The sequence below is a fragment of the Augochlora pura genome, chromosome 4 (genome assembly GCF_028453695.1).
Source record: "Augochlora pura isolate Apur16 chromosome 4, APUR_v2.2.1, whole genome shotgun sequence".
NCBI classification, from domain to species: Eukaryota; Metazoa; Arthropoda; class Insecta; order Hymenoptera; family Halictidae; genus Augochlora; species Augochlora pura.
Window position 1 is genome coordinate 11,009,001 of NC_135775.1, and position 23,245 is coordinate 11,032,245.

At 31.0% G+C, this 23,245-nt stretch overlaps 4 protein-coding genes across 15 annotated transcripts; 2 read left to right on the forward strand and 2 right to left on the reverse strand.

Moving 5' to 3' along the window:
* The first annotated feature begins 120 nt into the window (after positions 1-120).
* On the forward strand, positions 121-5,511 carry Sec10 (Exocyst complex component Sec10). Of its 5 annotated transcripts, none has more exons than XM_078177593.1 (8): positions 121-1,024; positions 1,091-1,171; positions 1,255-1,343; positions 1,428-1,871; positions 1,956-2,533; positions 2,596-3,084; positions 3,157-3,664; positions 3,740-5,511. In XM_078177593.1, the coding sequence occupies exons 3-8, from the start codon at positions 1,311-1,313 to the stop codon at positions 3,836-3,838; spliced, it is 2,151 nt and encodes a 716-aa protein (XP_078033719.1). In that variant the 5' UTR covers positions 121-1,024; positions 1,091-1,171; positions 1,255-1,310; the 3' UTR covers positions 3,839-5,511. The 5 variants fall into 5 exon arrangements, with proteins under 5 accessions (XP_078033719.1, XP_078033721.1, XP_078033718.1 ...); XM_078177595.1 differs by having other exon boundaries at positions 1,104-1,171; XM_078177592.1 differs by having other exon boundaries at positions 121-1,020.
* Positions 5,115-8,585, reverse strand: Art1 (arginine methyltransferase 1). Of its 2 annotated transcripts, XM_078177597.1 has the most exons (3): positions 8,546-8,585; positions 7,649-7,812; positions 5,141-6,859 (listed from the first exon to the last, which is right to left on the reverse strand). In XM_078177597.1, the coding sequence occupies exons 2-3, from the start codon at positions 7,712-7,714 to the stop codon at positions 5,774-5,776; spliced, it is 1,152 nt and encodes a 383-aa protein (XP_078033723.1). In that variant the 5' UTR covers positions 7,715-7,812; positions 8,546-8,585; the 3' UTR covers positions 5,141-5,773. The 2 variants fall into 2 exon arrangements, with proteins under 2 accessions (XP_078033724.1, XP_078033723.1); XM_078177598.1 differs by lacking the exons at positions 7,649-7,812; positions 8,546-8,585 and adding an exon at positions 7,168-7,277 and having other exon boundaries at positions 5,115-6,859.
* A 262-nt stretch (positions 8,586-8,847) lies between these two features.
* Positions 8,848-16,476, forward strand: Htk (AT-rich interaction domain hat-trick). 2 transcript variants are annotated; one of them, XM_078177590.1, is made up of 9 exons: positions 8,848-9,055; positions 9,319-9,380; positions 9,452-9,587; positions 9,846-10,282; positions 10,363-10,608; positions 10,809-11,013; positions 11,095-15,544; positions 15,624-15,764; positions 15,863-16,476. In XM_078177590.1, exons 3-9 carry the CDS (start codon positions 9,582-9,584, stop codon positions 15,904-15,906), a joined length of 5,529 nt encoding a protein of 1,842 aa, XP_078033716.1. In that variant the 5' UTR covers positions 8,848-9,055; positions 9,319-9,380; positions 9,452-9,581; the 3' UTR covers positions 15,907-16,476. The 2 variants fall into 2 exon arrangements, with proteins under 2 accessions (XP_078033716.1, XP_078033715.1); XM_078177589.1 differs by lacking the exons at positions 9,319-9,380; positions 9,452-9,587.
* Positions 16,477-17,797: 1,321 nt separating this feature from the next.
* LOC144468268 (uncharacterized) lies at positions 17,798-23,245 on the reverse strand. 6 transcript variants are annotated; one of them, XM_078177604.1, is made up of 5 exons: positions 22,509-22,640; positions 22,263-22,440; positions 20,745-22,185; positions 19,927-20,199; positions 17,798-19,484 (listed from the first exon to the last, which is right to left on the reverse strand). In XM_078177604.1, exons 4-5 carry the CDS (start codon positions 20,068-20,070, stop codon positions 19,290-19,292), a joined length of 339 nt encoding a protein of 112 aa, XP_078033730.1. In that variant the 5' UTR covers positions 20,071-20,199; positions 20,745-22,185; positions 22,263-22,440; positions 22,509-22,640; the 3' UTR covers positions 17,798-19,289. The 6 variants fall into 6 exon arrangements, with proteins under 6 accessions (XP_078033730.1, XP_078033729.1, XP_078033728.1 ...); XM_078177603.1 differs by having other exon boundaries at positions 20,745-22,008; positions 22,130-22,440; XM_078177602.1 differs by having other exon boundaries at positions 20,745-20,866; positions 21,872-22,440.

The following is a 23,245-nucleotide window of genomic DNA, read 5'->3' on the forward strand; positions in this document are numbered from 1 at the left end:
GAAGTCATTCTTACCCCTTTATACTACCTAAACATTTTTCCATGTTTTATTCCAAACACTTTCTTGAGGTAAACAACAATTAGATTACTAATATACTGAAATATGCCGTCATTGCTGCCTCCCTCTTTTTTCAGTGCTCATTAGTGTAATTTAATAACATTATATTAATAAATATGTCAACACTAATATACAAATCGCAGATAGCATACCTGTTTACATGATGATACTTACAAAAAAAAGTATTACACATGTTACAACCAGTAACTATATAAGTTACATGAATTTTTATTAAACTTCTGCTACTTGCGATATTCGCAACATCGTTAGCCTATTAAAAATACATCGTGTCGTTTGAGAAATTCTTGAACATTTAATGAATATTCAATATCTTTCGTCTCGTTTCTACAAAATAAGTGCATATTCGTAAAACTATTTGTTTCATAAGGAAGAATTTGTAAGATTAAAAATTTAGCTAAAATACCGTATCTCTTTTGTATCGATTCCCTATTATTCTAAAGTACTAGTTAAAGTTACTTTATATTGCATATTTGTTATTTAAGTATTTTTACATTGCTATAGTTAAATTATAATTGTGGATTAATAAATTAGAACACATTAATGGAATTTTATAACAAGCAATGATAATAACAAGACAGATTTTGTACAATATATATTATTCTAATTTTTATTGAAAAGAAAAAACAGATATTTTATACAAAAGACCGATATTACGATTAATCTCACTTTCGTATTGTTATTAAGAAAAAATTTTTATGAAGACAAGAATAGTATATTTCGAAATAATTTCGTATTTCTAATATAGTAACATAAAATTAATTAATTAATAGGAATGTATAGATATCTTCGCAATGAGTACATATGTAACATTTAAATGTATGATTATAAAAATAAAAATCATGTGTATGTTATAAATCATTTGCCAACTTTCATAATATACGCATTGACCACTATTTTGAGTAGAATTGCTGCGCCTACAGTATAAAGTAATAGCAATATAATGTATGTACGTATATAATTAATATTGTTTTTAAATACTATGATTGATATTACTCTTATATTTTTGTACAAGACGTTCTCTTTAGATGTGAGAAGTGAAATATAGCAACTGTCACACGATCACAGGATGAATCGAATTTTATAGAATATGCAGGTATTAATAAATGATCAATAATAATTTTTCACTAAAATTGATTTATTCTTACATAATTCTTTATCGGTTCATCTATTTTACAGTAAGCTTGTAAATGTAATTATTATAACCTCACGTCTGTCATTTAAATTTCGTCAAAATGATGCAACAATATATGAAAGAATTAGAACAGGTAAATTATTGTAGATACTAAACATACGAACTACTTGTATAATATTAATGACAATATTAAAAATTGCAATGTTTGTTTTTCAAGGATCCATTTGATCCTGAAGAATTTGTTGAAAGATTAGCTTGGAGAACAGTTAATGACACTACAAAGGACAGTGGAAAAACATTTTTTGATCCTATGATAGTACACGAAACATTTTTGCAAGCAATAAAAGACTTGCAGATTTTGCAGGAACGTCAGCAGAAGAAGTGCGATAAACTTGAAATAGCATTAAAGGATGAAGAAGCAAGACATATGCTTGAAATACTTGAATTACAAGAAAGAAATAAACATTCTATTGATTTATTTCATCAATTAGATGAAAGAATTAATCTTGTAGCTACTAAGGTCTTGCATTTAGGAGACCAATTAGAAAGTGTTAATACACCTCGAGCTAGAGCTGTCGAAGCTCAAAAGTTAATGAGACATTTTTCAGATTTTTTAAGTCCTGGCCCTTTGACAGATCCAATTTTTACTGACAAGTCATCGGTACAAATGTTTATATATCCTAATATTTAGGTAACTGCTATTGTTTGTAAGTTATAATTATTAAAATTTTATATTCCACTACAGCTGGATGAAGCAGCAGATGTGATACAAAAACTTCATTTAATTTCACAAGAATTGCCTTCAGATAAATTTGAACATGCAAAGAAAAAGATCGCTGTGAAATATGATGAAATTGAAAGAAATCTTATAGAAGAGTTTGTTAGAGCGCACAACAGAGAAGATGCTAATCGTATGAGGGAATTGGCATCAGTTTTAGCTCATTTTAAAGGATATTCTCAATGTATTGATGCATTTATAGAACAAAGTCAAATGGGTTCATTTGGTGGAAAAGATGTTTTTCAAGATGTGATACCAATGTGTACAAAATATCATAAATTAATGCAACAAGTATTTACAAATCCTGAACAAGTGATGGCTAAGTTTGTGTTAAACATTTACCATTTAAGACTTCAAAAGTATGCAGTTGCTAAATTGGCTGACAAAAGTGACCCTGAGAAATATCTGAGAAACTTACATGATCTGTATACAAGAACTGTAAAACTATCCGTAGAATTAAAAATGTTTAACATGGGTACTGATGATACTTACCTATCCAAACTTACCAGGAATATATTTCAAAAATATTTGGATACCTACATTATGTAAGTTTATAAGATAACCAGCATATATATGTTATATTGAATTAATTTACATATTATTTTAGTATTGAGACAAAATCATTGAAGGAAAAATCTGCAGCTCTTCTTATTGAATATTATGAATCTAAAAATCACCAAAAAAAACAGCTTCAAACTGGTGGTTTCCAAGAATTAAGAAGAGATTTGCAAGCGGTTTTAGGTGCAAGGACTAACATAAATATTGCACAAATAGAAAATTATGGCGGAGAAACTTTTTTATCAGAAGAACTTGCAATTGCTTTATTACAGAGAAGTAAAATGGCATTTCAGAGATGTCAATTATTATTAAAACCTGAAGAAATACCAATAAATGCACTTCAAATTTTTGAAATATTATTACAATATTTGCTAAATGAACATGTTGACTATGCATTAGAATTAGGCTTACAAAGTGTACCAATTCCAGAAAGTAGGACTCAACCTGAGATCCACTTTTTTAATGTTGTACGCCAATGTAATGCAATTGTGCGACTTTTAGAAGAACAGTTTAATGACAGCCTCATACCACTTGTTATGTAAAATTTCTTTTTTTTAATCTATACTAATACTTGTGCAAAGATGCATACTCAAGATATATATTTTTTCAGATCAACATCAAAACACGGAGATTGTATGTTAAAGAAAAAACTCGTATTAGATCAAATTGATATGAAACTTGAAACAGGAATAGATAGAAGTATAAATGCTATTGTTGGCTGGGTGAAAGTGTACTTACAAAATGAACAACGTAAGACTGATTTTAAGCCTGAAACTGATGTTGATACTTTGAATACTCCAGCTTGTTTAACAGTAGTACAGTATGTGACTGGAATGATTCGGCATATTCGAAACACTTTAGATGGAAAAAATTTAAATAATGTACGAACTGAACTTGGAGTTAGATTTCATAAAGTTATTTATGATCATTTACAACAATTTCAATTTAACTCTGCTGGTGCAATGTGCGCCATATGCGATATGAATGAGTATCGTAAATGTGTCAAAGAACTTGAAGTTGATATAGTTACTAGCCTGTTTGATACGTTACATGCTTTATGTAATTTATTATTAGTCAAACCAGAAAACTTGAAACAAGTTTGCACAGGCGATCAACTGGTGTGTTATATTTTCGAAATATTATAATTACAATATAACTAAATATATTTATTAAATATTTTGTTCTTGTTACAGGCAACATTAGACCGTAATGTTTTGGTGAATTTCATACAATTAAGAAGTGATTATAAAACACAAAAGTTAGCAAACTGTTTGAAAGGTTTAGCTACATGATACTTTTTTATCCTATACAAAAATACTCATGGGCTATTAATTTTTGGTTGAAGTATATATAGAGTAATTAAAATTGAAAACACTACTTTTCAGTACTATTATGCAAAATAAAACATAATAAATGAGAATATTACTTTAAATTCAACTATGATATTCCATTACATGTTCAGTTGTACAGAATTTTACCAAAAATGCTTTGTAATTAATGATAGATATTTTTGAAATAACAGTTCTTTTAACTTGTAAAAATTAATAAAATATTATCTTATTTCATAGTTATTCATTAAGTATTCTTAGCAAATATATTAATTTTATTAATATATACGATGGATTGTATTTCTTGTATGAACGTTTGTTCCATTTTAAACGAGATCATAATATATGTAGGTAGTAATTACGTACAAAATTTATTATACCAAATATTTTTCATGGTAATTACTTTTTTACGTTTCAAGTTTCTCTGTAGCTTGACAAAAAATTCAATGATATTAGATTATTATAAAAGTGCAACACATATATACCTATTTTACTTTATCTTACTACGTTTTGTAGTTAATTTTCATGATGTCTTTTTTAAACGTATTTCACTTGCATGTAAGTTTATATTTTTCGTTTCTAACACGACATTTATTTTCATTATATAAATATTGTCAACTTCAAAATGCTAAATAAACAAAATGCAAAATCTTAGAATATTTTAAGAAAATGATTTTTATAAGTTAAACACATAACATAATAACTTTAATACGAAAACCAAATTAATGAAGAAAATTTAATACTAAACAAAGATTAACTATGTATGTTTTTACTATTTACATGCACACTTGAATTAAACAGCTTTGTTTTATTATATATGATAAAAATAGGAATTTTAATAGCTACCAAATCAAACTTTAGGCAAATACAAAGCATATATTGATGTAGTAAAATTAATATAGTTTTATAGATGATTGTTATAATTTTTTATACCGTAACAGTTAACGAATTTAATGGTGTTATGTAGGCAATATTAACATGTAGGATTTTTATATTAAATTCACTTTACTGATAATTAATTTAAGCACATGTTACAAACTCATGCTTTATGGGAAGGTTACAAAAGTGTTGCATATCTTTTGTTTTAACAACAACATTAGTAACATAATTGTTATGTATAAAAATTAAGTTAATATCAGCATTTTATTAATGGAGAAATATTATTTGATATAAATATCACTCACATCAAGCACATTCATAGAAAGGTGCTGATAAGAAGAATAATACTAAAAATAATGTTTAATTTACTATGGAATTAACAAAATATAATATTAAACTTTTTCATTTGTCATATATCGCATAAATGAGTAGTTTCAAATTATTTCCAGAAATATAGTGATACATATAATTCATATGCTATGAATTGGAATCAAAGTTTTTGTTAAGAATACGGTACAAAAATGTAGTAAATAATAAGTGTATTTCTTTTTAATATATTGATAAATACTTTATGACTAATATTAAATCAATAATGGTTTAATAGTATAAGGGTGCAAATTAGGTGAAAAATAAGTAAAGAAAATATTAAAATATGCAATAGAAAATGTTCACAAGGAAAGTAAGAATATGATCATTCATACTTCTTAATGCATTCTTATGTAAAGTATTATGTTGAAAATATACATATTGGTAATTAAGTTGTATGTGATTTTGTATTTTTGTTGTCAATGTTATTGTAAGTTCTAACTGGATTAACAAAAATCGTTACACAGGAAGCCTCTAACTTTCCTTAAGATCATAGATTAAGACCATTTAAATAATTCACACCATTCATTGTACCGTACTATTAAACATCATTAAATCATCTAAGTCAATAATAATCAATGTCCTGATCTTCTATTTGATTACACAGTTTTATGATCCATGAAAATAAAAGGAAGATGAATCATCTTATAGGTATCAGCGCATACGATAAGTATTAGTTTCATGTACTTGGCACAATTCCCCTTTAAAGTCTAGTTCAATGCTGAAATCCAGATCTCTGTAGTTCCTTGCGTTAGGCTTCATTGAAAAGACACCATATATTTCTTCTCCTTTCTTGACGGTCATATATTCATCGAAGTAGAACACAGTTTGTTTCCAGTGTGTGTATTGTACTTCTGGCGCTGTACTGAATCCAATACGTTTGTGGCACTTGGTGAATTCGATGTTGAAGAATGTAACTAGTGCTTGTACATAATCGTTTCTACGAACTTGTAGAGTAAACGGGGAAGAGAACTCCAAATCAGCCTTTGTTACTGTATATAAGTCAACTTCCTTGATTAGACATGCATTTGTAACAACTTGTTTCGGATCTACAACATCCACTAGAGGTTCGCTAATTGCTACTTTTCTTATACTACTCATATCAAATCCATACACATCGTCCCACCAATTTATTTTTTCGTCTTTATATTGTCTGTCTTCAATGCCGCAAATAAATAATGTTGCTTTGTCAGGGAATAACATTCCATCTTCACGAAGCCACTTGTCTCTGGCAAAAAGCACTGTATCTAACATTGATTCATAAAACAAGCAATAACCCATCCATTCAGAGATGATTATATCAACCTTTTCTATGCCATCTGGCAATGAAACCTCTTCAACTTTTCCTTTAAGTATTGTTATTACATTTGACAATTGATTTGCTTCTACGATCTTCTCTGCATATTCAACAATATTAGAACACTCTATACCAATAACTCTTGCTGCTCCAGCTTTAGCAGCAAACATTGAAAGAATACCAGTTCCACAACCAATATCAAGAACGGTTTTTCCCTTAAAAAGATGTTTATTATGATACATGGAATTTCGATAAGTCACTGTGCGCACTTCATCCTTTAGCATTTCTTCATGTATTCCATAGTGAGCATACGAATCAAAATAATAATCTCTAGACGTCATGTCTTCCACAGAAACAGATTCTTTACAGGAGGATGGCATGGTATCTTTGTTCGATGCAGGAGTAGTAGTCTCTGATACTTCCATAGATTCCATTTTTGATGTCTGTAACAGTGTATTTACCAAAATATATTAATAATACATTAGTTATAAGTCATATAAAAGGCTACCTATGCTATGATTGGAGAATGGCAATAAAATCAAACTATATTTAAATTATGTATTTAAAAATTATTATTATTAATAAAAAAGATATTTATATAATAAAATACAGAGAATAACTGTTTTATATACCCGTGAAAAAAACCTACAGTTATCTACAAACACGTGACGTATAATTATTATCTCAAACTAAGAGATATAATTCTTTCTGCATCTAAATGTAAGAAGAATTATTACAAAACATTATTTACAATGTTATTCATCGGTTATGGAAAATACTAATTATCGGAGTATTCGTAGAAAGACGGTATTTTACGCCGACACTGGTATACACGTGCCCGCCAAAACGAATGGCGTCTGTTTAAGATCGAATGACCAGTTGAGATTTCTCACACTCACACACATTTCTCTATTACCGTGTGAGATTAGACTCTACATATTCAATGTAACTACATTTTTCCGTGATAATGTCAACAAATAATTTATTATACTCTAAGTCCATTTTCAAAAAACAAATCATAGAAAAATAAGGAATATCTAACTGAACTGATCAATCTATTTCCCAAGATTCTAAAGCATAATGAAAACTATTATGACAAACGACATTCTAACATTTCTGTTTCTCGCGAATTCACGTGGTATCGTCTATTATTAACGCTAATATCAATACATTATAAATCATATGTAGATATCGTTTCTCTCTATTTCTCAAGATACTTCACTAAAACTTACCGAAGTTTCGGCTGTGCACATGCCACTCTGGTTGATTTCTACCGGCACTTCATTACTCGACGCCATTTTGATCCGCGTCACAGCAGACGACCATAGACAGGAGCGTATAAAGACACATGGCAAATTGGAAATACAATTCTGTCAACAAATGTCCTCTTCAGGATCTAAACAAATTCTCTTATCAATGAACTCTCTATATTCTGTTTATTATATACATGGAATTTGTTTATTATCCCTGCTCATTTGTGATTAGGATTGTTATTTCTCACAGAACAAAATATAAATTTATTGAACATAAATACCTTTTCTTTACATTATCTTAAATAACCAATTACATACATATGTATTAAATTCCTTAAAAACGAATATTTCAATCAATATCTAACAGTTTTCTTTTTATACCAAATTGTTTGACATTTAAATGTTTAATACATAATATATAAATTGATTTTTTTTTCGCGTGTGTATGTACAGCTTAAAAAAATGTTATTTATTATATATAAAAATATGTAATATCTTATTTCTATTTAAAGGTAACCCAAAGGTAATAATGCATGCTGTTATGATGATATAAAAATTATTTCTTTAATAGCTCCTTTATATATACAAAAACCTATTCAAATGTTATATATAATTGTTACTTCTTAGATTACGAACATCGTAATCAATCTCTTTATACATAGTAGAGAAATTATATAACGTTCTTTACATACAGTACAACATACAATAATTTGACAAAACTATCGATTTTTAAGAAAAATTTTTATTTCGTGAACGATTGCTCACGTGAACCTTTGTCCTTTCCTCTTTTTTGTGAAATTACCACGTGAGACATTCACATGGGATTTAAAATGATAGTGTTTGAATGTTTCTTGTTCGTACGAAGACTGTACTCACTTCTTCCATGAATGTCCTAGAAGAACCACCTGAATTGTCATATTAAGAACGACGTTGATACGTTCCTGTGGTATGCGCAGTGCGGTTTCTTTACACTTTCAATTTATAAGCGAAAAAGATATTCATTTATTTCGAATTTGTAGTGAAAAATCGTGTTTCATTTACGAGACTCTGCATTTACGAAAATTATTTATAATTCAACTACAATACGATATCTTTAATTTCGTATCTTCATTCGGTTGTTTTCAGAGAGTGCAAAGACATCGCCCAATAGGAGTCGAGTGGCTAGCTGACAAGTTGCGTCGGGGTGGAAATGGGCAGGGAACAGGAGCTTGTACGCATTCGGGCCGTGAAGTGTTGGTTTCGCGAAGGGGGTCAACCGCAGTGTCTACGTGCTCTTTCTCGTGTTATTGCCTTCAACGAAATAATAGAAACTCGATTTTAATGTATCGTGCGTGCCAGTGTCTTAAGATCATTTATATGAGGATCGTGGAGCGTTAGAAGATGCTGGTAAGAAAACAGGCGGGAGAAAAGTTGACGTAGAAACAAGTGCGCAAAGATTGTATACCTGAGTTCTCTCTCTCTCTCTCTCTCTCTCTCTCTCTCTCCCTTCCTCTCACTCATACCTTTTTTTCTTTCTTTTTTGTCGTGTATATCAAAAAATCAAAAACCATGTTTCTGTTCTGTAGTTACGACGTTTTCGCGTTATTTTCTTCGGACTAACATCTTGCCTAAAGAATCTTCGAGGTTACAACTATTACCCGATGTTTCAGAAATCGGCAGGCTGTCATGAACGTAGCGGACTCCGTTTTGAAAACGTGGTTAAGATGTCAAAGTATGAGCCTTATTATAATGAAACATCTCTTTGAGAACGTTCTTATTTATCCTGGGGAATTTTTGATCCAGGAATAATCTCTTCTACTGGCAAGACATGATCGTCTACATAAACAATAACTCATCACAGCAAGGCAGCTGGCGTTTTTATAGCACTTGTATTTTCGTTAATATCAGTTAAACGGAGCTCCAATATACTTTTATGATGGTGAACAATAATTTGTCAGATTCTGATAAGAAATTGAAAGGAAGAATAATAAAGAAAATATTTTAAATTTAATATCGCGTTCGCATTGCTCTTGTTTTCAGAACATTTTTTTATATTTTTTGATATAAGTTACACAATTGAAAAATTTCATATTAGTGTAAAACTTTTCCTCAAGATAGAAGTGAATTTATAATTCTTATATGGAAGTATATTTAAAAGAAAAACTATTTAATATAGATCAGATATTTTTTGTTATAGGGTGACGATCCACCGTACCTATCAGTGGGTACGGAGGTTAGTGCTAAATACAAGGGTGCCTTCTGTGAAGCGAAAATAAGAAAAGTGGTACGATCAGTAAAATGCAGAGTATCTTATAAACAAGGTTTGGGTACTGCAACTGTAGCTGATGACCAGATAAAAGGAACTTTAAGAGTAGGTGCATCTGTGGAAGCTAGACATGGTGATAAAAAAGAATTTGTGGAAGCCACAATTACCAAAATCCAAGATTGCAGTCAATATACTGTAGTTTTTGATGATGGAGATATCACAACATTAAGAAGAACTGCACTATGTTTGAAGAGTGGACGGCATTTTGCAGAGAGTGAAACTTTAGATCAACTTCCTTTAACACATCCAGAACATTTTGGTAATCCAGTAATTGGAGGTAGAAGAGGACGGCGGTCTAGACAAGCTCAGTGAGTGTTGTGATGTTATATAAGCTGTATTGTTCCATAAAATAGAACATCTGTAATTATAATGTTAACTAAAATTATAGAGATGAAAGCAGTGATGATGAAGACAGTCCTCCACGAGGAACTCGTGACTCAGGTTCTAGTGGAACAGGGAAAGAAGGTATGGAGACAGAACCAGAGATTGGACGAGTTGTATGTGTGGAACTTGGAGATAAAAAGAAAAAGGATAACTGGTTCCCTGGGTTAGTGGTTGCACCAACTGCTCAAGACACAGTAAGAATTCGAGTGAGAGACGACTATCTTGTGCGGTCATTCAAAGATGCACGATAGTAAGTTGTAATATCGTTTAAATTTGAATCAATTTTGTACAACTATAATATGTTCAAGTTATTTCAGTGTTTATATTTGATTGAATTCTTATGATTTCAGTTTAATGAATATGAATAGACAGATAATCTTTGAAATATAATTATATATTAATATTCATTTATTCTCTATCATATTATTACATCTTTCTTTGCACACTCAGTTATACAGTTCCAAAGAAAGAGGCCACTGAATTCACAAAAGAACTTGTCAACAAAGTTGAGAATAGCACGTTGAAGGTTGCAGTAGAAAAGGCGCTGCTATTTTTAGAGAAGAATGAGTTGCCTCCTCATTGGGATAGGGATTCTCTTTTTGGACATTCTGTGTCAAGTGGAAATAGTGACTCTGATGGAGAACTTGACTCAGATGTAAGATATTTTTGATATCTATGATGGTAAATAAATTCCAGTTATTATACTTGTTACCTGTAATTATATTGTATTTTTCAGAGTTCAGATGACGAACCACGTGAAGAAAAAGATCATTTTGTGGCACAACTATATAAATTTATGGATGATCGTGGAACACCTATTAATAATTGTCCAATGATCGGATCTGAAGATATAGACTTGTATAGGTTATTTCGAGCTGTTTACAAATTGGGCGGTTATAATCGCGTAACGAATCAAAACCAATGGAAACTGATAACACGCCGTCTAAGCTTTACAATGCAAAATTCTCCATCCACGCACAATTTGGTTAAACAGGCCTACAAAAAGTTTCTGCATTCGTTTGAAGATTTTTACAGAAAATTAGGTTGCACCATGGTCAATCATCCAAGAGGTACTATACGGAAACAACGTCCTGGTAGAAGTCTTATTAGAGATAAAGACAGAAATACACCTGTACCGCCACAGGTAACTGTGTCCAAGAACGAAAAAGAAGAGGATGACAAGAAAGTGATAGAAGATGAGAAAAAGGAGAAAAAAGAAGTAAAAAAGGAACAAGTGAAAGAGGAAGAGATCAAAATAAAGAAGAAGGATGAGTTTGAGGAAAGTGGCAGTGGACAGGAAAGTGATGTCAATGTGGAAGGCGAAGCAGAATCATCTAGTAGTGAAAAGTCTCAAAAAATTTCAACACCGTTGACGTTACAAAATAGAGGTAAATCTAAAACTAAAGAAGAGTCAAAGAAAAAGGTAATAGAGAAGAAAAAAAACGAGCCTAAAAAGCAAGAGAAAAAAGATGACAAAGCGAAAGAAGAGGATGCTGCTAAAACACGATCTAAATCCAAAGATGATACTGTTAAAAAAACGTCTTCTGAGACTAGGGAAACAAGAACTCCATCTAGGGAATCAGAAAAAAAAACATTGACGAAACAGAGGCGTCTAACTGATGAAGAATTGAAAAGACGAGGGAGAAAGCGTAAGGAGTATGAGGTTGAGAAGTCGCGTTCTGACGAACAATTAACAGAATCTGCACCTTGTTACAAAGGACCTGTAGGATTAGGAGACCGATTAAAGGTATATTACGGACCTACTCATGAATCAAAAGTTACGTATGAAGCCAAGGTTATTGATATGGAGAGAGATGGTACTGAACCAATGTATCTTGTACATTATACCGGATGGAACACGAGATATGACGAATGGATCAAAGCTTCAAGAATAGCGCAAAACTTTACGCAAGCACAGGATAGAGTTAAACGTGTTAAAGCTAATTCACGACCACAAACTCCCAGCACGAATTTATCTAATAATGTAAACAAGTCGTCGAAAATTGTGTCCAGCACAAGTTCAAATGTGTCTCAAAGTCGTCGTCGAGCACAAAGTGTAGCCCCAACGACGACAATTTTCTCCTCGATTGCAGTGAAGGAGGTAAAAAAAGAAGACAAAGAAAAAGATAAGGAAACGTCTCAGCCGGTTAGGTCTACGACTCCACTATCTGTCACAAGTTCTAGCTCCAGAACTAAGAGTCCAGCGACTCCGGCAAATAGTCGTCATACACGAATAACGAGAAACAATGATGTACCTGGTATAGAACACAGACGGCGCACGAGAAGGACATCTGGACATACAGACATATCAGTTGCGTCGGAAACTGAAGACAGCGAGACATATGATTCTGACGTCACAGAACCAGAACAAACAAGAACCAAATCCAAAGGTGCAGAAGATAGGAAGCGTAGAGACGCGAAATGTAGAGCCGAGGATAGAATAAAACCTGAGGAAACTAGTGATGGCGAGGAAGATAAAGATAATTTGGAGGAACCACGCAGAGGTAGACGTTTGAGAAGAACAGTTGGAAAATCGCATGGTATAAAATCGGAACCCGATAGCGATGAAGAACAGCCTAAAGGTCGTGATTTCGATTTAAATCAAATACGATCGGAACTGAAAGGTTTCGACAAGGCAGTGAAATTAGAACTTGTTAGAGTTGAACCTGATCCAGAGGATGAAATAAAAATAGAAGAAAAAGAAAATGTAGTTCTAGTTTCACCGAAATTAGAAAAAACATTAGAACCTAAATTAGAAACTACTCCTGAGTCTAAAACAACAGAGAATACAGAGGACATATATGAATTCAAAGAACCAGAACCATTTGAATTTGAAGTACGTAATAAACGAGATACCAGTGGAGAAAAAGATAAAGTGAAGAAGAGGGTATTTGAGGAAGAACCAAAAAGTCCCAAAAAGAAGCAGAAAATAATTGTATCACCAATTATAAAAGAAATTAAACCAGACATCGAGGATTCGAGGAAGAAAGCAAAGAAATTATTTAGTAAAAGGATTGATGATATTACAGAAAATCAGACTACTCACAAACCATTGCAATCTGCATCATCAAGTACATGTGAAGAAACATTTGATAAACTTTGCGAACCGCCAACTTTTAATCAAGTGAAAGCTGCGCCTATCGTCGAAGAAACAAGTAAAATAACGAATGGAATAGATTTGTTGTTTAGCGATTTACCTGGTGACGATGATGGTACACATGATGATTCAGAAGATCGATTAATAATATCAGAGGCAGAGGTTTCTGAAGCAGAACAAGAGAACTTATTTACGTATCAGCAGGAAATGTTTTCTGCTAATGATATGAACGATTCGTTGGAATCATCTAAAGAAGATACAAGTTTACAGGTTGGAACTGTAGGGGAAGAAATGTCATCACCAGTTTTGAACAAGCCCGAGGTACCGGTAGAACAAAAGCCCAGTATTAAGATGTCCCCATTACATAGACAATCTCCAGAATTAAAATCGCTTGATACCAAATTACTGGACATCACATCTATCTCGTCTCCGATTGTAGCAGTTCCAGCACCAATTAGTGCAAGACTACCAGCTACATCTACAATAGAAGAGAAACTTTCGGCTGCAATGGCTTTTCGTAATAAAATAAAAGAAATTAAAAAAGAAGACGACGCTCCTGAAGTTATATGGAAACCGTCGAAGGAAATTCCCAAAAAGGTAGATATTATAATTGTACAAAATAATAAGGATGAGCAAAATCTACCTAAGTTAGATATTGAGACTAAAAATCGAGAAGAAGAAGATGTTACAACAAATAACGAAGAACCGTCTAGAGAAATAATGCGAGTAGTCATTAAACAGAAGGAAGAGGAACTTCAACAATTGAAGTTGAAGAAAGAAGTGGAATTAAAGAAGTTTGTAGAAACAAAAACGGAACACAAGAAGGTACAGGAGACTAGCGAAGGTGTATGGAAACATATTGAGAATGAAGAATCGAAAAAAGTGGAAGATGAATTTAAGGAACACGATTTTAAGGAGAAAGAGAAGGAAAAGCGCAAAAAGATAGTTACTCAAGATATTGTGGATTCTGCAGACAGTAGTGACTCTGAGCAGAGACTAATAATTGATAATGAAGAACCTCAAGATTCAAAAACACCATCGAATTTCGACGTAAAATTAAGAGCAGAATTAGATAGACTTCAAGATACACAAGAAAGGTATTCAAAATTACAAATGCAAAAATCGACACAATTGAAGCATCAACAACAAGAATGCATCATCGAATGCAAACCAGAAAGTATATCTATAACGAAAGCTGATGAGGAAGGTGAAACAATTAATTCTTTACTGTGCGAGGAAGAAATACCAGGTTCGCCCGCACCTGTATCTGAAACAATTGAACAAATAAATGCTGGTCCGTCATGCTCTCCACCAAAGGTTGAAGCATCTGAAAGTAATATAGTACTCATGGAAATGCCTTTTGCAAGTGCTCCTACTTCAGGTCAAAGTACGACCAGCAGTACTGTTGTTACTTTAAGTATGGCATTATCAAAAACAGTGGAAGCAACTGTTCCAGTTTCTTTACCAATGCAACCGAATCCTACTCTAGGTGTAAGGCAGCAACCACATCATCAACATTTGCCTGCATTGATGCCTGCTCAAAGACGAGAAAGTAATGAAGCAGCGCCTGTAATGGACAATACACCGCCAACTACACCAGACTCTAGTATTTCCAACATCTCTGGTTCTCCAAGGGAAGAAAGAACAGGTGGTTCATCACCAATTTCTGAGGATAACTTGAAACTAAATCGTGATAGTTCTGAAGCAGATAATGATAGTGGTGGTAAAGGTCCTGCATTCAGTGAAGATGATACATTACCAAATACAGAAGGGAATACCGCAGATAGAATATTGAAGCCACCGGCAAAACGTTCTGTGGAGGAAACTCCATCTCCTAAAAAGCGTAAAAGAAGTAGAAAACATTCAGAATGTGATAAGAATACTTCCAAAAAAAGTGGAAGGCATAGTGGCAGACATGGTAGACATGGTGCTGGAAGTGATAGCGACGATACGAGTGAGGGTTCCAATCTATGTGGAGGTAACTCAGCATCTACGAATCATACGAATATGGCCGCCACAGTGGCTGATCTTAGTAACTATTCTTCAAGATCACCACGTCCCACAAAATATAATTTCTATGTGGAATTAGGTAAAATATCCGTACATCTTATGTATTTTATTAAATCTTTTTCAATTGTAAATGTAATTATTTTTCGTTAAATTAATAGATCCTGAATTGGATGGAAGTCAAAGAATAGCTGTATTACAACAGAAATTAGCTGAATTGCGTAAAACCTATAATGCTGTAAAGGTTGAACTGGCTGCTATAGAAAGACGCAGAAAAAAATTACGGAGAAGAGAACGGGAAGGTAATTATTATTTCATTGATTTCATGCAAATATTTAAAGATAAAGAATAACGAGTGATGTATAAATGTAAAAATTTACAATAATGAATTTGTTTTCAGCTATAAAGGCAGCTAAAGCAGAAATGCAACAAGCCTGTTCGTGATGAGTTGCCTTGAGACAACCCTATGTCACTTAATATGTGCTAAACAAACTTTTATACAGCACCAAGAGATAATAGAATAGTATCATTGAATGGATACACTGCGGTCACAGCAGATTTCATGACAATTTTTACCTACCCAACATCATTTAGGTAACTTTTCCCCCCACTAATATAGATTGTAGATATAGATGATAAGATTTAGCATAAAGGAGGAACATTTATCAGAATGAAAATATATATTCATATGTGCTTTGTGTTGTACATTGTTTTTGTCGAAGAACGTAATGTGACTGTTAAAAAAAGGAAATTTTTATCCTCAATTTGTCATTTCACCTGCTCAGATGCAAAGTACAAATTATCGAACTTGATGATCATTTTCATCGTTCATTATTGTTTTTTAAGAAAAAGGCTGAGAAAAAACGTTACCGATAGTATGTTATTATAAAGACATCTTGGGAACAAATAATTGTCTAAGCCGTCTGTCATTTTCGTTTCGAGCATATAGCTTGTAGCACTGTTGGCGGTTGAGCTGTTTTCAGGACGATCAAATAAAGACATATGATTATGCGAGTGCGACAACCATCATGTATTTCTTAGGGTAGAAAGATTTTGTATATATTAGAATAGTAATATTATAGCGATCTGCAATATATTACGTGTGTACGTAAAAATAGACTCGTAGCATCCTTATGATCAAAATGTTTCTTTTTTAAATTTAAAACATTGCACTTCAATGTGGTTTTTAAAAGTAACATAGCAAAATAACCATATTGAAAGCAATGTTCATTTGTACGATATAACAAATATGTAAAACGAATGAATGAATTGTATATTGACATGCATGTGAGATATAGCACAATTTTTAACTTCTAAAAGAGGAAACAGAATTAATTTAATTTATGTACATAATTTACATGAATAAAATATATATCATATTATAGCTGTTCTAAAATATGAAACATTAAAGTTTATTGTAATTATATGATTACACTCGTACTTGGAAAAACTTCATTGACAAACTGCATAGACTTGAGTTAATGGACTATGCAATTGTCATGAATGCAGCTCAACGGGATTCATAAATTTACAGTCTTTTGCATTATATCCGAAAAATTGCTGCCATTGTGCTTTAATCATTAAATAGGTATTAGACTTCATCGTCGTATATCGTAATTGGTCAAAGATGCATTTATATTTGTATTTGGGAGTCAATGTACCCCAGGTATTAATAAAAAAAGTAACGAAAGAAAATAGACAAAAACAGTTAAACTTAAGAAACAAGTCGCAAAAATCGAGATCAAATACCCAGTATGTAACTAAATTTGTATGAAGATATGTTGGCTGACGAGAGAATGAAATTTTATATAGATATATATTATATATATTTTTTATAAGAAGTCAGTTGTACGTGCTTTGATATCAGATACCATGGTTACACACTGATTCGATGAAAGAGGAAGGAAAAAACTTAGTAGTTGGGCTCCATGAATCCTTTGTACATATTTTACAATATGTGTGTTGAGGTCACTTATAAATCAAGTTTTAGTAGTTGTTTATCGCACACGAATGTAGCTACGCATATAATTGTATAATGATTTCAGAGGTCTTGCAGTAGCATATGCTATGCATTTGTCTTAAGAAGTTCAAGGGATATGTGTGTCACTCATTGTAAATGTTGTGCATCAATGAAACAATAAATAATTATGGAATGAATCTATTAGGCACCATGAAATTAAAGATAATTAAATTATAAATGTTATATGATGATTTTGTTTATATTTCATATTTTAATATGGTTTAATGATGCTACAAAAAAGTTCGTAAACGTGTTTTGATTACTTGACTGTAATAATGATTATTATGTTATAATAATTTAGTTATATTTTACCAAATATTTATAATATATATTTATTAGCTTAAATAGAGTACTAAAAAGATGTCATTTGTTTAGACATATTTTGAATATATACAAACGTACTACAAGATTATCATTTTTTATTACAATATCTTTTGTTATATACAAAACGTGTGTAAAATTATTATAAATATAATTTTGCCACAGTCATCACAAATTTATGATTTCTTTTATTTAAATAAAACTTTATAACATATTTGAATCGATGGAAGTAATATTTAATGAGTAATACGAAAATCTTTTAAAATCTGTATTACTAATATTTAAGTTGTGAACACATCCTTGTCTTCATAAAACAAATTTTCTTCCTGTAAATCATGAATTACATGTGAGATAATACATATAGTAAGCACAATGTGGTTTGTGTCGCCAACAAATAATATTGTTCCACATAACATTTAATTGTGTTAGCGAATATTGTTAAGAAATAAATTTCATCTTAACACATAATTGTAACATTATTTACCCCTATGTTATGTCACAGGTCTTAATCTTTTAAACATAACAATAATGTGTAAACCATCGTTAATAATTAAAATTCTGTATTTAAAAATTTTTATAAATTATTTATTATATTGCAACTTAAAAGTGAACATTAAAATTTTGTTAAACTCTGCACAATAGTATATGTTAATACAATAATCTCGTTATCATACTTTGAGATATATATGTATATATATACATGTACGTATGTATGTATATGTATTTCAATGTAGAGTTATGAAATTTTAACTATTGATATCAAATTATGAAATAGAACAAGAATAATATAATGTACAATATATCGACAATCCTGTATATTTGATACATAGTGCCAGTAAAAATATTGTTAACTAAAACCTCAATTTCTTGCTTTTGTATTGTATTATTTCAAATGGTGTTACCTATAATACTCTAAGAAAATTACTTGATTACACCTATCTACTTCATTTATCTTTGTACATCAGTAATATAGATGTATTAAAGGTACAATAGTATTGTGAATCATTAAAAAATGTCTGAAAATATTTTCTAATGAAAATAATATAGAATACACACAATAAAATATAGATTCAATTATTATAATATTGCGCATGCTCAAATGTATATCTGAAGCATCATAAAGGGATTAATTTCATGATCGCATAGTACCAGTCAAGCAAAAAATAAATATTATGTTCAATTTTTCTTGCAAAAGTTTGTTTGCGAACAATTCATTATGATGTACGAGAAAATCTAAAATATCTTACAAGATTACTTAATGTTAACACTTGGCTCTAATATATAATAAAAAGAATTAAAAGAAATACTAACAATAAGATTCAAGACGAATAAACCAATCTGATAATTTTACAGATTACCAAATAAATTGAGTTTTGTTTAATAATATTATGTTGTTCTATCAATAAATTACTAAGTAATGAGCCAAATAACATACAAAAGATGTTTAACAATATTGTGTGAGAAAATTTGTCTTCAATTCTATGTGTCAACACGGAGGTGGGCTAGATGTTGGTGCAGTATCAACAGTTTGTGCAGATGATGATGCTACTGACGGTGACTTATTCTCAGTAGTTAACCTTCGTTTAGCGAACATAAATTGTTCCATTAATTCATGATGAGCTTCTAGCCGTTCAATACAATGTAGGCATGCTGTTTTTGGTAATAGGTCATTCATGTTTACCTGTGTGACAAAGGGCAAAATTTTATGACTTTAAACAAAATATAAGTAAAATTATTAATATCATTATACTGTAATATGTAATATAACATTTTTCTTTCATGAAATGAAGACATTAATTCAATATAAAGAAACCTTTAACAATATCAAAACAATACATATATTTTATTTTCATAAATGAATTTTGATGTTAATATTACATTTTACTAGTATAATATACAAGACATCATCATTGTAATATATTTTACTATTAACGAACACTACTGTCAAAAGATAAATCACAATTTACAGTTATCACACAAAATGTGAATAAAAAAAGCAGCAAATGCAACCTGAATATGATGAAATCTTAACCAGTCACGTACAGTTCGAGAAAGAGTAGTTAATTAAAAATAATATTGACAAGAACGACACTGAAATAGATAAATGCAAATAATAAGTTTACCGTAATTGGAAGATAAGCATTTATTTTTTCAGCGAGCTTCATTCTTTTACCCTCTTCACCGTATATGTGGATCACGAAACGGTTCATCTTACTACAAAGTCTGCATATAAATCCCGTGATTACAGCTTTATCGGTGCTACCCATTTTGATTATTTCCTTGAGGTTATTGTTTTTAGTATGGCACTAATCGACACCCAGTGATCTAACACACACGTCAATAACTTGAACGGTAAGTTACTGCTCCATGAAATCTCTCGCAAGATGTTATCCTTCCTGCAAGATTAAGTTTGTTTATCATAGTCTGTACAACTGGCGCTACTAGCACTGGATTTCACTACTCCCGTCAGGACCGTATTATATTTTCCCTTTAATACTACAAATACATACATAACATATATATGTACATATCGTATATATATGTATGCATGTACATGTATATATGTACGTAACATACGATATCGTTCTATAATTTCAAATTATTACAAATAAAAGTTAGCAATTATAACTTATTACAGTTTTTTAAATAGAAAACTGTAATGATAGTATGCTAAAGTTTTAGAAAGTTTGACATCAACATTTTTTTAATTTACTAATTACTAAACTGCTCAATGATTATGTACTTTTTTGAAGAACATGTATTCAATTTATGAATTATGTATAATTTGGATGAACAACATTCAGGACATGAATTTATTTTATAATTATATCTCTATGAATACATATATGTTACCAATCAAAGCTTGGCCAATCTCTATTTCTATTTACTGTTATGATATGTTATGTTACAATCTATACAAAAATAAAAAATATATATATACATATATATCCTTAATTGGTATAAACTTAACATCCGCACGGATGCTGAAAATTGTGGCGTGGTGTTGGTTCCTTCTTTGTGACCTCTAGCACTTGATGATGGTTCGAATCGTTGCACAGCGGGCTGGATCGAGAAATTCAGTGATATTCTGTTAAAAAATGAACTCTTCCAAATCGATAATTAAACAATTTTTATTGTTTTACAGATAATTATGGACCTTAGGATTGAAAAAATTAATAAAATTAAATAAATATTTTAGTTACTACGAACATTTAAAGTTGAACGTTTTGAAAGTACGATATTTCACTCAATAAGAAATCATACTTTTTTTAGTCATTACTAACAATAATGAACTAAAAAAATAATACTGATTGATACACCACAAATTTTTAAAATGTCCTATAATTGATGGAGGACAATTATGAAGTGCCAACGAGTTTCGTATTTTAACAAAGAATAATATTTTCAATACAATTTCCATTAAATAACTGTGATTAAATTGTACCCGCCTACATATGGTTTTTGAAATTATAATTATTTAAAGACAACTGCGCAACATCCCTCATGGACCGGCTCGAACGCGGTGCAGTGTATCTATTGTTGAGATCCCGTGAAATGCGACGCAACCCAAGAATTTTTACGATTCAAAATATTTTAAACATTTACGCTATTTTGTAGGTGAGCATTGGGCTAGGTTTTTCAGTGTTTAGCTGCATCAGATGACTTAAAACATTACGAAAGTGAATACTGACATATTGGGAGCAACTTCAGGAAATTTTGAACTGTTGTATCGTTTTCATAGTTTTAATAATTTAAGTTTGTATCAATATAGCTTAGATGTGTTTAATTATAGTGAGCGTGTTACATATTCATATTTATACATATTTAGTCAAGTGCACTAAAGAAGTTTATATTTAAATTTTTATTTTATATTGATATTTATAGTGGAGATTTTCTACAAAAATGAAGATCTATTTAATATTTTAAGAAATTGAGTTAAAGAGTTAGGTGATTACCTATTTATAAATGAGGATAGTAAGGTGCTGAACATTACACGAGATAATTTTATAGCACTCGAGGCTGGTTTAAAAACATTTTGTAATAAATTAAAAAGAAAATGGGCTTAACCTTATTATAGTGAAAAACTATTTCGTTATCGTAACAAACAGTGGTTAGCCAAAGATTTCACATATCCTACTGGAACGATACCATAAATTCCATCCCCATTTTACCACAGAACCTCGTAGGATTTTCTAAAATAATCCCTACAATATAAAATACATATTTAGAAAGTAAAATATAGTTTATAACATTATACTTAAATATTTGTGGTGAAAATTTCATTCTAAAATCTCTAATAGTTTAAAAGATATAACAGAATATCACTGGATTTAACAATCCCAGCCATCAACGTATCGGTAATGCTGGTTCCCTCTTGTCTTCTGCGTGATATATGTATATGGTGTGATGGATCTTTGAACGGAAGCCGTAATATTGTCACATTCAGTGAAGTTTCCACCTTTGTCTTATACTATAGGTAGGACGTGAAACTTATCAGTAATTTCTAAAGTTTCCTATATCGATGGGATATCATCTTTAAGTGTAAGAATTCTTTCAAATTGTGGACAATGCCGCCTCGATGCCTCCTTGGTACTTGCATTGTATTCATTAATCATAGTCACCTGGTGATTTAATATCTGTCAAAAAAAAAAGACGTGTAAAAAACGACTTTATCTAATAAAAACAGCACACATATTATGCGTACAGAAGAGTCAATCAAGTACAATGACCAATATAAGAGGGCGAATGTGGATTAATACAAATCAAAATGTGAATGTCAGCGACGCACGTGGAGAGATGACCGCGGTAGAAGACGCGACTGTAGTTTGTGTTTTCTACTTTACCGACACTTCCTACTGTCCGAATGTTTAACTGTGGCTGAGTCACCACATACGTATGTACATACGTTATATGTATATTTATCATTTTGTATATATAGTATATTTCATAATTCCTAACATAATTTTACATATTTATGAATTGTTTCTAATATTTCCAATTGAAATTACATTGTATTCTAAAATAAGACATTTTAAATAAGTGCATTCTGTATTTGGAAAAATAAATATTTTACTTAAATGAGTAGAAAAATGTATGCTTTCGTGTGCTTTTTAAATACAACAACAACAAATAATAATTTATTCATATTTCTTTTATATTATATACAAAGTCTTATTCTATGTATTTTATTATGTATGTACTTTTTAAAGAGCTTCCACAATTATTTTAAATTCCATGTATTATTTCGATAAAATATGGCGACGATCAGCTGTCTTCTGTCATAATGACGTTCATATTGATAAACAGGAGATTATAGATTTTCGTAACTTTATTTGAGCAAGTGACAAGATTGTATTTTGAGATGGTTTTATTAAAATTTGTTTCACTATCGTACTTCTTTATATAGATGTAAAAGAATTTTTCGTAATGAATTGGTGTTCA